The sequence below is a fragment of the Eretmochelys imbricata genome, chromosome 8 (assembly GCF_965152235.1).
Source record: "Eretmochelys imbricata isolate rEreImb1 chromosome 8, rEreImb1.hap1, whole genome shotgun sequence".
Taxonomy (NCBI): Eukaryota; Metazoa; Chordata; order Testudines; family Cheloniidae; genus Eretmochelys; species Eretmochelys imbricata.
In genome coordinates, this window is record NC_135579.1 from 52,876,809 (window position 1) to 52,893,713 (window position 16,905).

A 16,905-nucleotide genomic window follows, 5' to 3' on the forward strand; every position below is an offset into this window, starting at 1 on the left:
GCTCTCTCACAGTTCTGTTATAATCAACCAAAAGGAACAAAAGTCACCAAGTGATTTGTCAAGAGTAACAGGACACGTCCAAATGAGCATTATAGTCTCATGCGGGCAAAAACAATCTGAACCCTTTCTTTGGTTGCAACCAAAGTACTTACTAGAGCACATCCTGACTACCTGGGCTGTGCTAGGGTACAAGAATTTGCCCCATAATGCACAACCTTAATTTAAGAGCTGTACATCTAATTTCTCTTGTATTACACTTTAGTAACACATTCCTCAGGAAGGGAAATCTAATACATTTGCTACAGCATCACATTTAGGGTTGCCACTTTTAAAACATTATTTGCAGAGAAAAAAACATAACACTGTCACAGCAATATCGCAGAGCACCAGAGTAAGTCACAATACATTTTAGATATATTCTCAGACATGAAATTCAGGATTTTCTGTATCCTGCAAACTGACTTTCGGGGTATGTGACAGATGCACCAAAGTCAGATGGTTGAGGCTAACAAAGATAATAGACCTTCTTAACTACTTTGTACTTTTACGTACTTCGAGAAGATTGGAAAGAAATATTTCTTTCCCTAACAATAATTCTTTAATATTTCCCTAACAAGAAATATTTCTTTGCCTACTCCTGCTCCTAGTGATTTTACACGGAGCTGGATTGTATCCTTTAGTCTCTTCCCTCTTTTGGTGCATTCTGAGTTGTGTGGAAATTTGCATGACTTGGAGTACGATCCTGCAAGTCCTCTGTGCACGTAATACAGTTATTATTTGTTTAATTTCACTTACAGGGTTTTTTATGGTGCTTATCACTACAGCATCTCAGCACCTTACAAGAAATCCTGAGAGGCAGGGAAGGATTATCTCTCTGTCCATTTTACAGATGAGGAATTGAGACAAAGAAATTAAGTGACTTGTCTGACGTCATGCAAAGGGCCTGCAGCAAAGCTGGGAACAGAAGCCAGATCTCCTGGCTCTCAATTCAGTCACAAGAGTACTATCTTGTCTTAAATCAATGGGAGCTCTGTATGTAGAGGGTTTTGTATGATCAGGCCCTTGTTTGATTATTTTTTACTTTTACTGTGCACCAGTACAACAGGTGTTTACAGCACAACTCTAGAAACGGTAAGAAAGAGTCTGTTCTTAGTGACATCAGTGGAAATCTGCAGTAACCCCATTGATCCCAGTGAACAGTTCTGGGGCCTCAGCAGGAGGTGGTAGAATTTTGAAATTTAGCAAGGACATACACCCTGGGTCACAGATGTGCCTTTCCATGGTCCACTGAGTATCTTTTTAGATGTGGTCCAGATAAACTTTTTTCAAAATGTACGTCAGCCAAGCACTAGTTTTACAATATTTTTTCATTCCCCCACTTCCCACAACCTTTTGTTGACTCTGCACAAATGTCATTGTGTAAGGAAAGAGGAATTTCTTATTTCTGAATATGATTTCACTATGTTCTGTTGGTTCAAGGCACGTGTGGGTAAGACAAGGAGTTCTAATGCTATGTAGCAACTGGTTGCACATGGTGGAAGTTTTGTTTGATCATCTCTCTTTAAATAGGAAATGCTATTAATAAAAACTGTTACTGCTGGAATATGAAGCACTCAAAAATCAGGAAAAGCCAAAGTTAAGGTTTAATTCTGCTCCCTTTAACATGCATTTCAACAACGTCTTTAATTACCACAGGCCTCATGTCAGTCGGTGAGTAGGCTGGAGAGTGAGTCAGGGAGGGATGCACAATGAGTAAGGCAGTAGTCCAGAGGCTGGACTCACTGACCTCAGAATGAGGCGGCCAGATATTGTGCAGTGAATGAAGCAGGAAGCCACACACTGCACAGGGAGGATAAAAATGAATACTGAACAGCTGCCTCATTCACTGCACACTGTCCAACTTGTGCACTGGATGAACCTGTGCCATAAAATAGTGTGTTCACTAGAGTCAGGGTCAAGGTAATTTGGGGGAGTAACAGCCATTTAAATATCTGGTATTTGTACTGGTTCTTCAAGTCAGATTCGTACTAAATCTGAATCCGACACAACAGACAAGGAGTCTGACCGACTCTGTAATCCCTACAAGGGCACCTTCTAAATAGTGTTGAGACACATTGGCTGGACAGTGTCAAGGGAAATGCAGATTACTGACCAAATGCAATACCTGTCCGGTACATAGAGGACATCAGTCCTCAAGGCTGTCAAATCTGGCCATATCTATTACCACTAAATCCACTTAAAAACTAAAAATAAACAAAAAGTGTGAATATTACTGATGTATCTCTCTCAGTATAACTTTCGGGGACAAACCTGTATCTGTACTTCAATCCTTCAGATTTCAATTTAGCATGGCTTTACACGCTGCTTTCCTTGGTTTAAATGTCAATGTCACGGTCTGCCTTAAAGTAACTGTCCAAAACACAGATCTACAGTTTTGACAAGTGGCCATTACTGTAGAATACTACAGTAATTTTTTAACATAAGGGTGTATCAACAATGCAGAAGTTTCAGAGTCACACTGGAATCTGTGATTGCTATTCTGAAGGGTATGGGAATCACTGTCTCCCTTTCTCAGGACTGAATAATACTGTTTATAAATGTACCTTAATGGTTATTTACACTCTACTCCTCAAACTTTCCTCTTTCTTCCCTATATAAATACTGTATACAATAAATACAGACGTGGCATAAAGGCCATCAATCTATGTGCTCAATTCCCCATGATCCTAAAGGTCCTTCTTTGGACAAGCTAATGATTTAGCTCCAAGTTCCTGTAAGCTGTAGCAAATTCTTCTGACCTCAGTCAGTATTAATGGGACACAAGCCCTTGCCCTACTTAAACGGAGACCCATATCTCAAGAAACTGAATCCAGCTCTGTGCCATTTTAGTCGGAATTGCTTGGAGTTTTTATAAACTGCACTCTACCATGGCTCTCAAGATCCCTTCAGATATTTCACTGGTCTCCCTTCTGAGCTCTTTACGGCTTGGAAGGAACAGCAGCTAGAGTCTTGGTATACTGTACATGCCTCAGGACTTTGCCCTTAACAAGACCAAGACCTCTGGCCAGTGTCAGATAATCTGTCACTCTAAGCTACTTGTATCCAAGCCAGATATTTATTGCTATTGATCTGCTTGGTCCTAGCGAAAGACTTTTGTTCTCTCAGCCCAGGACTTTGACCTCAATTAAGTTATGAATTTCAATCCGATAGACTGCTCCACTTACCCTGCTGCTCTCCCTGACTGGATTAATTAGAATTAGCTAGGCCGGGACTCACCCTGAGCGCCTCATGGATCATGTTATTTTAATAATAAATAGACGGCAGCAACATACAAGGAAGGATTTTGAAAGATTGCTCATCTCAGAGCATCATTCAGAACCTGCCAATACCAATTTCTCTGAGCTTGATTACCTCATTTACTTCTTTTTACTTCTCTTCATTAATTGAGTTTTATCCCCTATTACTTCAGCTCCCAAAATGTGCCCTTCCTATAAAGGAATCAGAGAGACACTTACTTTCTAGCACCCCTTTTCTATTGCTGTTCCAAAGTTTTACTATTGTAGCTCATCAAAATGATAGTTAGCAATAATGAAATAGTATTTAATAAGTATTTAATAATCCAAGAGTACTGAGAAAGTATATACTATAGACAGGGAGGGAGATGGAAAGGGGATAGGGCAGCTTTGTCTGTAGCCATGAATTATCATTATAAAGCATCCAATATAGACTTTTCATACAGTTAGTTAATTGGCTGGTGGACAAAATTGAATGTCTCCAAGAAGGTAACATCTAACCCTGGAGAGAAAGCATATATCAATCAGTACATTTTCTGACATCTGCAATAATGCCTGTGGAACGCTCATAAAATGGGCTGAAGACCAGAGGAATTTGATTGGCTAGTGGAAGTTTTGAACCACATGGGTCAAGACCTGTTAGCTACATTATCCTTATTACATCTCTTTCCATATAAAAGCAATTACATACTTCAAGAAGTCAGGTTACACAGGATTATCCTGAAATGGAATTGTCTCAACCAGTCAGATCACAGACATGCTATAGAGTTACTGACCCATAAATACACACTTATTTATCAATTATGCAGTTTCTTGCACTCTGATAGGCTGGGAGGAGGAAAGCTAGCTGATTTGCATAATAGCAGTTCATTTATTTTTCAATAACAGCACAATTATGAACATTTCCATGCTCTGACTGGCCTTCAGATCTTCAAATCGATAGCCCCAAAACAAACATGGCTGCCTCAGCTTCTGACAATCTCCCTGTCATAATCTCAACACAATTTAGTTTTTAAAAAGCCATTCAGTACAGAACTATTTATAGCAACCAATCAAAGCCCTGTGATGAGAGGACGATCGTCACATTTCTGTAGGAAACTATCATGGGATAATAAACTCCTCAGCTGTTAGCTTCAAGATTTATCTATCTCAGGATAAGATTCTAATCTTCTACAGGGAGCACCCTGAAGTGCTCACTTCTTGGGTAGTTGAGGGCCTGATGTTTCACAATGCAGGGCCCCTGGTAAAGCCATACACCGATTCCATGTATTATTACGGTACTTCTGTCATACTCACTTCAACCTTAGCTTCACTTATGAGCCAATAGCCAAGAAGTAATCATGACTAGCAGTGACCTTTAAAAAAAAAAAAAAAAAGAAAACCAACAAGCACAGAAAAGGAATTTCCCCTCCATTTAAAGTGGTAGAAAAAAACTGCCTGAATGAAAAAAGAAAAGGGATCAAAGTCCTACGTAAAATGAATCAAAGAGATGCGTACAGCATTTTCTCAGTTCACATTCTTGAATTATGACATGCTTCTTTGATTCAAATAATTAAGAGATGAGAGTCAATCAGACATGAATGAGAGGCTACGTTTGGGTAGTAAAACCATCCTGTCCACAGTGGAAACCTATAAAAGAGGTGCCTTTCTGAAATTCTTCTGACAAGGAGAGCTTTTTGGAGGAGCTGGGTGCAAAAATGATCAGTGTTTTAGGGACTGCCCCTCCTAAGTAGACACATAGTTGGGATGTACAGCAACGGCAATTCCTCTAGCCCTGCAAGGCACAGCCTGGGATTAAGGAAACAATCGGAGGCTGCAGGCTGTGTCTATGACTGAGCGCTCACCTGGAAAAAAGGCTCAGCTGCCAGCAGCAATCTGTGTTTTCACACCTGACTTTCCCGAAACTGGGAACATCTGAACGAGGTTTAAAACATTTTGGACAATGACTTCACAAATGAGACAAGTGATTTAACACATTAGTCACATGGTATTTCAGATGACCCCAAGGACTGAGGGAGAGTGGGGGATGGGAGCAAAGGGTGATGAAATCTTTCACCACACTGAGATAAAGCGCATTAAAATATTTCAGAACACAAACAAATACAAAGCATGCAACGCCCAGAGATTCTGGCTTCATTTTTTAAAATGCATTTATTAAGAAAAATAAATACCTAGATAGTGGATAGTGTTTTAAGACCTTAATCCTGAAATTCCTTGCGGGGTGGGGCGGGGAGGCTGGAACTAAGAGTGCTGGGGATGTGGCAGCACCCCCCAGGCTTGAAGTGGTTTCTATCATATACAGGGTTTACAGTTGGGTTCAATGGCTCTCAGCCCTCCTACTAGGCAGCAGTAACATGGCAGCTGTGCAGCAACTCTCATTAACACAGGATTGGGTTCCATTTGCCCTGTCCAGGTCAATGCTTTATCTTGGATTTATATGCCCTTCACTTTGCAAACTCAAGCCCTCAGGGTTACGTCGTTTTCTTTCTCTGCATGGGCGTGTAAAGGGGAAGAAGGCACAAGGAGTCTCCTCCTCTGCCTCTGCACTGCACCACACTCGAGCTAGGTGCAACGGTGGTATTACACCTTGTACAGGGCTAAAACCAGTCTTGGCTTCAGTGGATGGAGAGAGGCAGGGAAGTGGCTAAGTCAAGGACTTGCAACCATTCAACATGAGGACAACCGTGCCGCCCAGGCACAGGAACGTATATAGCATGTTGCGCGTCTTGATTTTACAAGATTCACTGGCCTTCCTGAGACATTGTGCCACATGGAGTTCCCACTGGAGGCTCTTCCTACACCACACCCAGCTCGGGGGCATGCCTCAAAAGGAACGACTGAATCTTTATCATGAAGCATTGTACAGTCATTAATCAATCCTCACACCAATCATAGGAAGTGTGTGGTGTTATCTGAGGGGGAAATCAGAAGAGAAACATGAAATAACCTGTTTGAGGTCACACAGCAAGTCAGGGCAACAGAAGTGAGGAACTCATGGCTCCTCTCCCTGCCCTGCATTCATTCCTCTGGACACAACTGCTTCTCACTTTCACTAGCATTCCTAACAGCACCTGCAATTAACTGGATTTCCTAGTTTGTTGATTTTAAAATCCTTATTTCAGTTTCTGTAAGCACTGCTCTGGCAGTGGAATGCACAGAGGCAGCAGCGAGGGCCCCAAAATGTTTTTTTCTTAGTTCTTAGATAAGTAAGAACTATTGGGGTGGGAGCAGGGGTGGGCTTGCAAGAGAGATTTCTGTGTGGCAGGATGGCTTGAGAGAAAATAAAAATAAAAATCTAGAGAATAAAGCTATTTTGACACAAGTCAAACTTTAGGCCCAGATTATTTGAAAGTAGAGAGACAGGCCTGCAATCATGCCTCAAACTGCCAGGGAAGGGTGGAAGGTCATTTGACTTTCTTGCCTCCCTTCCACTCCAAAAGGCAGCTATGGGCATGGGGAGTCTACAAGAGAGGCTACTTGGGGACACTGGATCTTGGGTAGGGTGCGGCTTCATAAATTTGTATAAACATCCAAACTAATTGAAATTTATCTGAACTTCAAACCTGTTGAGTTCCTAATCATTAAGTTACTCAACTTTAAAATGGCCTAAAATTCCCCAGAAGACGCATACAACGTTCTGGCAGCAGGGGGCCTAGAGACCCCCAGACTATTGTGGGTCTTCAAGAATTATTCATGGATTTACTGGCAATTCTATGCTGTTTGTGATGGGAGAGAAGAATGCGGATACATAAAATCTCACTAAAACAATTTAAAAAACACAGCTTCTTTCTTGAGTGTAACGGCTTTTGCTTTGCAGTGATGCTGCCCACCCCACACATGCTGCCTGAATCTCAACGCTGCCAACAGTTTTGCTGCATCCAGCAGTGAGACAGTAATTCGGGTGACAAAAAAGGAGCAGGCGAAAGACGAATTGTACACATAAAGCTGTGAGATGCAGAGGAATGATGCATCAAAATCCAGCACTTTTGGAAGGAAGAGCCCTCTACTCAAACAATCGGCAGATGCTGCTCAAGGCATATTCAGAAGCTGAAGAATGAACTAAGGTAAATCACTGAGTCGAATCTGAAGTTCTAGCAAAAACTTGTGAACATTTTATAAATGGTTCTGCTGCAAGGGATTTTTCTCCCAGTAGTTAAAAACAGCATCTGCTGAGTGGTGACCACTTAGCATTCAACCTGCTGCCAACCTACATTCCACAGAGATCTGCAGGAGAGGCATGGAGCTGTGCCACTTCTAATAACTGTGTGACTGGCACCAAGTCAATGCTTTAATGTTGAAAGCTACCCTCTGTCACTAAGCAGATCTTTCCTTTCTTTTGGCTAATGGATTTCACACCCATTGGCAACAATGTCAAGAGTGCAGGAATATAAGCCTGCAGAGCCTTCTGAGAGCTGCTTATCAGAGCTTACTTGGGCGGTACAGAGAGAGGAGGGGAGAAGAAGGAAGCTGTCTCGGATAATAATTTTACAGGTAAAGGTTGCTCTCATTATTGGTACTGGAATGCCTACTCTTAGCTTTCCCTTTCCCCCATGCTTAGTTTCTTCAATCATTTGCATCATCCTGCTATGATACTGGTAAACTCTGTAGTATTAAAAACCTCTTTCTCCTGCTGAAGTCTGCAGGCACGGTTGCAGACCCAATCATAGCAAACTGAACTTTCTGTCTTGTCTACACTATGCTTTTTGGGAAATCTACACCAGACAGCAACTGCACAAGCAGTATAAATGAGACTCAGACATTTTTACCACTGTGTCACTTAGACTTGTAGGGGCGGGGGCAGGGGGAGATAAACATGGGAAATAGTATCCAGTTTGCAAACTAATTCCAATTCAGCAGTCTCTCGTTGGAGTCTGTTTTTGAAGTTTTTTTGTTGAAGAATTGCCACTTTTGGGTCTGTAATCGAGTGACCAAAGAGACTGAAGTGTTCTCCGACTGGTTTTTGAATGTTACAATTCTTGACGTCTGATTTGTATCCATTTATTCTTTTACGTAGAGACTGTCCAGCTTGACCAATGTACATGGCAGAGGGGCACTGCTGGCACATGATGGCATATATTACATTGGCAGATGTGCAGGTGAATGAGCCTCTGATAATGTGGCTGATGTGATTAGGCCCTATGATGGTGTCCCCTGAATAGATATGTGGACACAGTTGGCAGCAGGCTTTGTTGCAAGCATAGGTTCCTAGGTTCCTGGGTTAGTGGTTCTGTTCTGTTAGTGGTTCTGTTGTTCTATAATAGCATTCCCACTGATGGCACTACACTGGTGTGGTCAATGGCTGGATATTCTCACAAAATTCTAGTGTAGACACAGCCATAGTGCCTCTGACCCTTACCCTGAAGGTTCGAGGTGTACAAACCAATCTCCTCAAAACCTCCTTGATGTCCTCAAGTGCATGGGAAGATAAGGCACACTACAGTCAGTGCAGGAGTTAGGGGAAGAAATGCATCGGCATCAATGCCAGCTACATTTTAAAATCTACATTGGTGCCACCTATACGTATATGGGCCACTACAGGGTTTGAACTGCAAGCAGTTTATGCACCTCACTATTGTACAATCTAAAAATGGGGGTGGGGTGAAAAAAAGAGTCACAAAAACATTTTTAGAGCCATGCAATACAAGGGGAAAACATAAGAGAAAATATACCAACCGATTTTTGACATATCCATAATTTCTACTTCATTTCTGGCTAATAGTGGAAATTAGTCTTCAGATAGTTGATAAAATCAACCTGTCTGTGCTGGGTTAGTACCATGATCTGTGGCCAGGCAACTACTTCTACTAAAATTGATTTTCCTTTTTGGCAACCAATAGGCCAGTCAATAATAATGTTATTTGAGAAGGATTGAGTCATGAGGGAGATGAACCTTCCCTGCCATTTATTATGTTTGTATTGTCTCCATTTGAAAAGAGTTTTTTCAATAAGGACATGCAAGAAGGTATTACAAGGGGATAGCTACATTGTGTCCTGGCATCTGGAAGCCTTCTGACTCAAAAGCACGTTAGCATCCAAATTGATAGAAAAGAGGAAGTGCCTGTCTGTTAAAGGAAGGTGGCAAGGGCTATGACAGGGTAGCTAGAAAGCTTTTCTTTTTGCTAATCAAGCAAGCCCCATGGTCTGTCTGAAGTGTACTGCCCCAACATGGGATTGGGAGGGAGAGGCAGGAGGGATGCTTGCCACATTGCTCTTGCTGGCTAATCTAAGAAGTCTTTTAAAGCAAAAACTTCCATGCTTGAGTCCTACCGCAAGAAAGACAAAACTCAAAGGGAATGGCTATTTTTTTACCTGCTGCAAATAACATTAAGAGGTGTGATTTTAGGCAATCATGCTGTCTCGTGGCAGCGCTCTGAAATGCCATGGAGGAGATCTAGGTTCTGTCTCAGTACTGATCTCCTGATGATAAACTGGGAAGAACCTGAAACACTTCTGAAGCAGCATACTCAGGCCCTAGTCGAATAGGGAGGAGAAATAATATTTGTCGTCATCCTTTATCCATGCCTCTATCCAATTAAAGGGGTGGCAGTGACAGGAGGAGTCTCATAGTTCTGGTAGAGATGTGGAGAAGCACGTGAAAGAAGAACAAAAGCCGTGATCTCTTACAAGAGATCTGACTACTGAACCTTCAGTGATATTGCCATCAAGGCAAAAATGAAAAACTAGGGATACAAATGATTTTCTCAGAACTGAACATTTTACTTACATCTTTATTATCTATCTGTGAACAGCATCATTAGCAAGACAAGCTACACAACGTCACTGCAGGGAGAAAAGACCTAGGGCACCTTTCACTGATATTCTGAGCAATATTAGAAACAGAATGAAACTATCCCATGTAGAAAAAATTCTCTTTTATACACAGGAGCACAAGGCAATGATAGAGGATTCCCCAGGTATATTCAACCTAGAAGTATGGCAGATTTACAATTCAAGTTATTATATGCAAATGGTTAGGTTAATGCAACATTAGGATTAAACAGTTAAGCACTCAAATATCCGGAAATGAAAAAAGAGTTGAGCACAACTTTTCCTCTGCTCTATTGGGCACAGACAGATACAATACAGTCTTGAATCGTAATCACATCCTGTTTCTCAAGTAATATAATCTTATCTACAGCCAGTGATTTAAGTGTGTATCTTAGGGCATAACTACACAGGGAATCTGACCGCAATAGCAGTTTCAGAATAGCTTCCTATGTGGACACTGTTCTGGAATAAAAGTCACTTTATTCCGGAATAATTAGTGCACTCAACAAAGTGTCCACTGGTGGAGCTATTCTGCTCCATGTCCTCATGTAGACAAGCCCTAAAATAAACTAGAATCAATATAATTAAGGAATGTGTCATAATGCAAAGAGCAGAGTTATGGCTATGCACTCAACCTTAATTTTCACATTTTCTGGTTTCTAAGTACTGAATTATGCTACCTTCATATGTCACATGGATGTAGGTTATTACATTTATTTTCCTGCTGTTTTAAAGAAAAAGTCACCAGTTCTATAACCAATAGGCACTTTTGTGAGCAAAGACCAACCAATTCCTAGTCTAGTCTGTATGTTTCTGGACTAAACAAAAAACAATCAGGCCAAGGTCAGCTAGTGTCAGTTAGTAATGATGGTTAAGTACATATTTCCATACTTATGACCTAGTATATATCTGTAATGGAATTTGTTTATTAACTTTAAAATCAAAATAACTGGTTTTCTTTATAGATGGCTTAATTTTAGGACTCAGTTGAAACTACCAAAAAGTCAGTTGTGAAGAAAATCTGTTCAGTAGTTTTAAAGGTGCAATATTTCAAGTCTGCAAAACATTTTGAAAAGTGCGGTGTGCATTTGTGGACAGTGCGTCTTTAAGTGGGCACCAATATCTTTTACTCAGAACACTGCAATTTTCAAATGGTAATAATAATAATAATACAAAAATTAAAAAAAAAAAAGAAGAAAAGCTAAGAGAAAGTATATGCAAATACTGCAAAGTTTACCAGAATTATGGCATAACAGGGAAACAGGCATAAAAGTTTCAAATTCCAAACCAGTCAGCTTTGCTGTACTCCTTCCTAAAAGTGTGGCCAGATTTTATTTATTTATTAAACAGGAAAGATGTGACTTTATTTTACACTTGGCCAGACTCAAAAACAACCAAAGGATTTTACTCAAACTTTTCTACATAAAATTAAATTAACCTTTGGGCATAGGACAAAGATGGAAGATTTCAGCAGATGAATGTATGTTCTGGATAGTTCTGAGCATATGTAACATGGGATAGAACTGGAAGACAATTTCTGTCTTAACTATCCTGGGTTTGAGAAAGAGCAATCCCCTCCACAAGTGAGGAGGAGGAAGCTCAAGGGGACTGGACACCAAAGGATAGACCCAGAAGGTTATTCTGAGTACATTAAACCTTTCCCTGAAGACCTACATACAGCCTCAAATTCCATGGTATAAATGTCCAGATAAAAAACAAAAATCAACTGCATGGTGCATTCTACAGAGCTGATTCCCTCCTTTCTCCTTCCTATTACATTACAGAGAAACCAATGTATTTCTTCCCTCATGAGAACACTTCTCTAGTGTTCCAAGAATGGATGCGGGCATGCTGCTGACTTTCAGCCTCTCACATTATCACACGGTGGCAAAACACGGTATTGCTGTTTTACACTGAATTAAATGGAAAACCTGAAAAACATGAGTTAATGATGGATTTGTATGGCAACCTGTTTTGGTGTGTCCTGGCTTTTCATGGGTGGATGGTGTTGCTGCCCCCTAACTTCCTGCCGACTAGAGAAAGCTAAGAGAACAGATTGGTTAATAGCTCCAACACACAAACACCTCTATGGAGAAAATGATGGGATGATGAAGTCAATGAGAAGGACATAAAGCTGGCAGATAAAGGCGCATAAAGCCTCCTAGTCAGTAGCTCAGATTAGGACCCAGTTTAGAACTGAACACTATAAGGAGCAGAGCTTCTCAAAAGCTGAGATTCTGGTATGGGATAATTTTACACAACCTGATGTTACCTGAGCTCATGTAATGAGATTCAACCCATCCTCTAATGGAGTTTTAGATAAAAGTACAGAATTTTTGCTGTGTTAACAGATTCATGCCTGATCTTCATCTTGCTTCCTCCCACTAACCTAAGTGAGTCTACAACCTCTGATTTCTATGTGACAGCATACACACATACTATTTCTCAGAACTCAATATAGCCAGTGTTTGCCCAGTACAGAAATATATCAGCTGAATAGCAAAACCCCAATGCTGTTATTGCATTTATGTTACCATCATGAAAAAGCTGTTTGTCATGCTCTCTATCATTTGGTCCATTATTAGATCAGAGTTCACCTAACCTTTCTTGAAACTGAACAGGAGTAAAACCTATATGCTTTAAAACAACATCATCCCATGTAAAAGAGGGCAAGTCAGGTCTGACCTCCAGCAGAGATGCTTCATATGTACAAAATCTCCATTTTCCAAATATCTCCATTTTCCTTATTTTTACAAGACAAGGCAAGATATCCTCTAAAGCAGTGGTTCTCAACTTTTCCACTCCAAGGGACTCTATTTTCCATACTGGGACCTCCCCAAGACACCTCTCCCATTAGGGATATGGGAACTGCAAGATGGTTATGATCTCTTGAAACCTGTTTGCAACCCCATGTTGAGAGCTCTATTCTAGAAAGAACACGTTCTACAAGCAACAATACCCTACAAAAAGGAAGCCATGACTGTTTCAATAGAAATAGAATGTTTCACTTTACTCACAGATGGATGAAAAACACCAACATTTATTCATTCATCGACAGATTCATTCATTCATACATTTTAAGGCAAGAAGGGGACATTATGATGATAGGCTGACATCCTGCATAACACAGGCCAACTACAATGTTAAGAACAGACTCCCCTTTACTTCACTGTTCAATAAATACAGATTTTTCTAAACGGAATGTCTCAGCACTGGGAAGCTGCCTTTGGAAAGATCTCTGGGTTCTGGGTGTTTCCAGCACAGTTCCAAAACACCACCCAACCACCCACTTAGAAATGGCCTTTGGCTCTGAGGATTTAGGTAATTTGATTACATAAACGTCTCTTTTCAACATAAAGCAGGGAAGTCTGTTGAGTTTCTGCACCCCCCTCCCCTATGTCAATCACTTACCACCTCTTTTCAAACATACTATTAAAGCTAATTATGGACAATCAAAGAACTCAATGGATGTAGGCTTTCAGTGGACAGCAATGAACTGCCTCTTTAAACCCACAGCATCATTGTTTAAAAAGGACAGTCAATCTACTACAGCACTCCAGGAGCTTTGTGCATACTGCAGGACCAAACAGCACCATGGAGTCTCTTCCCACTTACCTGCTTCAAATACATCAGTGTATGTAATAAAATAATAAAACAATTACAGTATTTACACTTATACAGCACCCAGAAATCTCAAAGTGTTTTACAAAGATAGCTATTGTTCACATTTAGAAAACAAAAACAAAGGAAAAATGGAGACCTGGCTCCAGGTCACCCAGCTAGTTAATGTTAGAACCAGTAAAACTAAGGAGTCCCAGCGACCAGTCCCCCCATGCTCTAACCCCTATACTATAACCTTGGTGCTACATAAGAAACACAGGAGGGGAAAAAAACATACAGTGCCTGCCTAATGAAAAAGCACAGAAGCAGCTAAGGAGGGGGGTATTATTTTCTAATATCCTAGAAAGATATTAAAAACACTGCAGACAAAAAATAAAAAGGAAAAAAAAAAATCTATCATATAAGCTTCTCCCTCTACTCCCTGTTGCTGTCACTCTCATGCTCCCAAATCTATGTCTTATGCTGCCTGCATTTAACACTGCTGCACGTCTGAATGAAACAGGAAGATATCTCAAGGCATGTAGGGTACTGTACAAGGTTTCTACAAAGCCTGTCCCCCAGGCTGGAACCTGGCAGACTGACAGCTATGTGTAGTCTGGAATGTGAACTTCCAGGGTTAGCACATCTTCTTAAAATAATAGCTCCACTAATGCAAGTCACTAGAGATTCCCTTATACTTAACCCCCAATTCTTTACAACCCACACATTAACTGACAGTGCATTTGGTAATACATAGGAGCACGTGCTTCAATGTTTATGACATATTTGGAAGCATAACTTTTTTTCTATCTCTTTGGTTGCTCCACCAAAGAATTCCCCATAATCCTGGGTTTTAGACAGTACTTCCTTTAGGGAAAAGGTCCATGTAAAAAGTAAACACTGGGTCATGAAATCCTGAAAATGTTATCACAGTTTATAGAAGGCTGAGGAGAGAGAGAAAATAAAATAAAAACATAAGAATTGTCTGCCTTCTCTGAGAATACATCTATGTGCAAAATAAGACCTTTAAAAAAAGGTCTCCTTTATTACGTTGGTGGGGGGAAAAAATCGAAGATTGATTTTCTTTCTATAGCTATTATTAAACTTTTGTTACTGGACAAAAATAATTTGGTTAGAAAAAGTGTGTAATACATTAAAAAAAAGGAGAAAGAAGTAATAGAAAATGATAGTACAGGGAAAATACAGATTATTCTCCTCCAGCTAAGGAAGTCCTCCCCAAGTCATACTTTTACAGCTAAAGACTCTCTTGGTGCACGAAGAGATGTGAGATACAACCATCAGAAAGAGATGAATTTTCAGGGACCGTTATTCCAGAACTCCAAGCACCAGATATCCCCTGGGGTCACAGGGTAAAATACAAAGGCAAACATGTAATCCCAGTTCTCCCACTCTCAAAATCATGCTATTTTCAAACATTCACAGACTAACATATCTCACATGATTAGAATAGCAGGTGTGGTGTCCAGTCTTATCTTGGACCAAGGGAAATCATGGACATAACTCCAGCATCATTCAGTATAATTACTGACCCCTCCTCCGCAAATCTACCTTTTTTTCCAAAGGTGTACAAAGGATCTTTGAAAAAAATCCTCAAATTGTCTGCATAACAGAAACCTAGGAATCATATGCTCAAAGAACCACAGGTCCCTGCCTGAACCTTCCCACTGATTTCAACGGAACCAAGCAAGTTCTCTTAATATGTACCCTTTTCACGGCTCTGTCCATAGTAGGGCTTGTACCAATATTTTAAACATTTTTTAAACATATTTAAAGCTTAACCTAGTTACTTCCACCATCACAATGTTACTGCTGAGTCAAAAAACCTACAGGATAGCGTATTGCACTACTGCGACATATGTGAAGTATTTCCAAAGCACTTATTGGGATACTGAAAGATCATCAGTTTGGGCTAGCACAGTTCTCAAAATACACACACGCACTCACACAGACTAGACAGGGAAATGATGCAAGCAACCACCATATTGGAAAACAACTGTCAATCATGGTTCTGGGAGAACCATGATTGACAATTATTTCTGAACATGATGACAGCTAGCAAGGTTCAACCCTTAATTACAACAGGATTATAAATCCAATCTACATTATAAAGTTATATCCAACTTGTAACAATGTCAAATTTAAAACATAATCTGAAGCACCATTTAGAATGCTTTGTTTAAGAAATGTACCTTCTAATAAATGAATGTTCTATTGTGTTCTACCGTTTGGTAAACAGGTTTCTTCCTGCAGTTGAATTTTCTTTAGTTCACTCTCCAGTCTTCAGACGCTCTGCTGAAACTACAGGATATTAAGGAACTGGACAGAGACTACCAAGTTTCAGAGTAGCAGCCGTGTTAGACTGTATTCGCAAAAAGAAAAGGAGTACTAGTGGCACCTTAGAGACTAACCAATTTATTTGAGCATAAGTTTTCATGAGCTACAGCATCCTATGAAGTGAGCTGTAGCTCACGAAAGCTTATGCTCAAATAAATTGGTTAGTCTCTAAGGTGCCACTAGTACTCCTTTTCTTTTTTAGAGACTACCAAGTCATTCTATCCAAGCCACCAAACGTCTAGTAATAGGAAATATCTCTGGTCTCGCCTACCCAAGTCAGATTTGAACTGATCACCAGCAAGTGAAAGACACTATTGCAGGAAGAAATTTCATCTTGCAACTGAAAAGGTTCACTGTGTTTTTGTATTTGGTTGTATGGAAAACTGTTTTTAATGGGTATATTCGTCTCACATATATCGCTTTAGGTGGCCTCCTCCATATTCAATACTCTGAAAGAATTTGCTTTGGAATCCTGATGGGACAAAGTATGAAGTGTTTGGTAAAGATACAACACCATGCACCATCAAAAAGCAAGTTTTCCATCCCTTCCTTACCTGGCTGTTAACATCGGCTGCATGCTGTAGCAGTACCGAGACCAGCTCCTTGTGTCCTCGGTCACATGCCCAGTGGAGCAAAGCCCTGCCCTAGAAATATCCAAAAGAAAAAGAATGAAGTCAGCTGAAGCTATTGTAAAGAGACTCAAAGTCCTACTACTGGAACCCTGGATATCACAAACAACTAAAAATTGAACATTAAAAAAACCACAATCAGAATGGCCTATAATGTGCCATTCATTCTCACTTGTACATTTACACAGCAAGGTCAGGAGCATCAGCCATCTGTTAGAAGGGCAACACAGGGCCTGACTCTGCACTCCTCTGCACCCAAA

The 16,905-nt window shown here is 40.4% G+C and overlaps 1 protein-coding gene across 1 annotated transcript in view; it reads right to left on the reverse strand.

The window, feature by feature from the left end:
• ACBD6 (acyl-CoA binding domain containing 6) overlaps positions 1-16,905 on the reverse strand; it is a 142,491-nt gene that overhangs the window by 41,224 nt on the left and 84,362 nt on the right. The window contains exon 6 of the mRNA XM_077824016.1: positions 16,571-16,660. Coding sequence (XP_077680142.1) covers positions 16,571-16,660 — 90 coding nt within the window. The remainder of the gene's footprint in view (positions 1-16,570; positions 16,661-16,905) is intronic.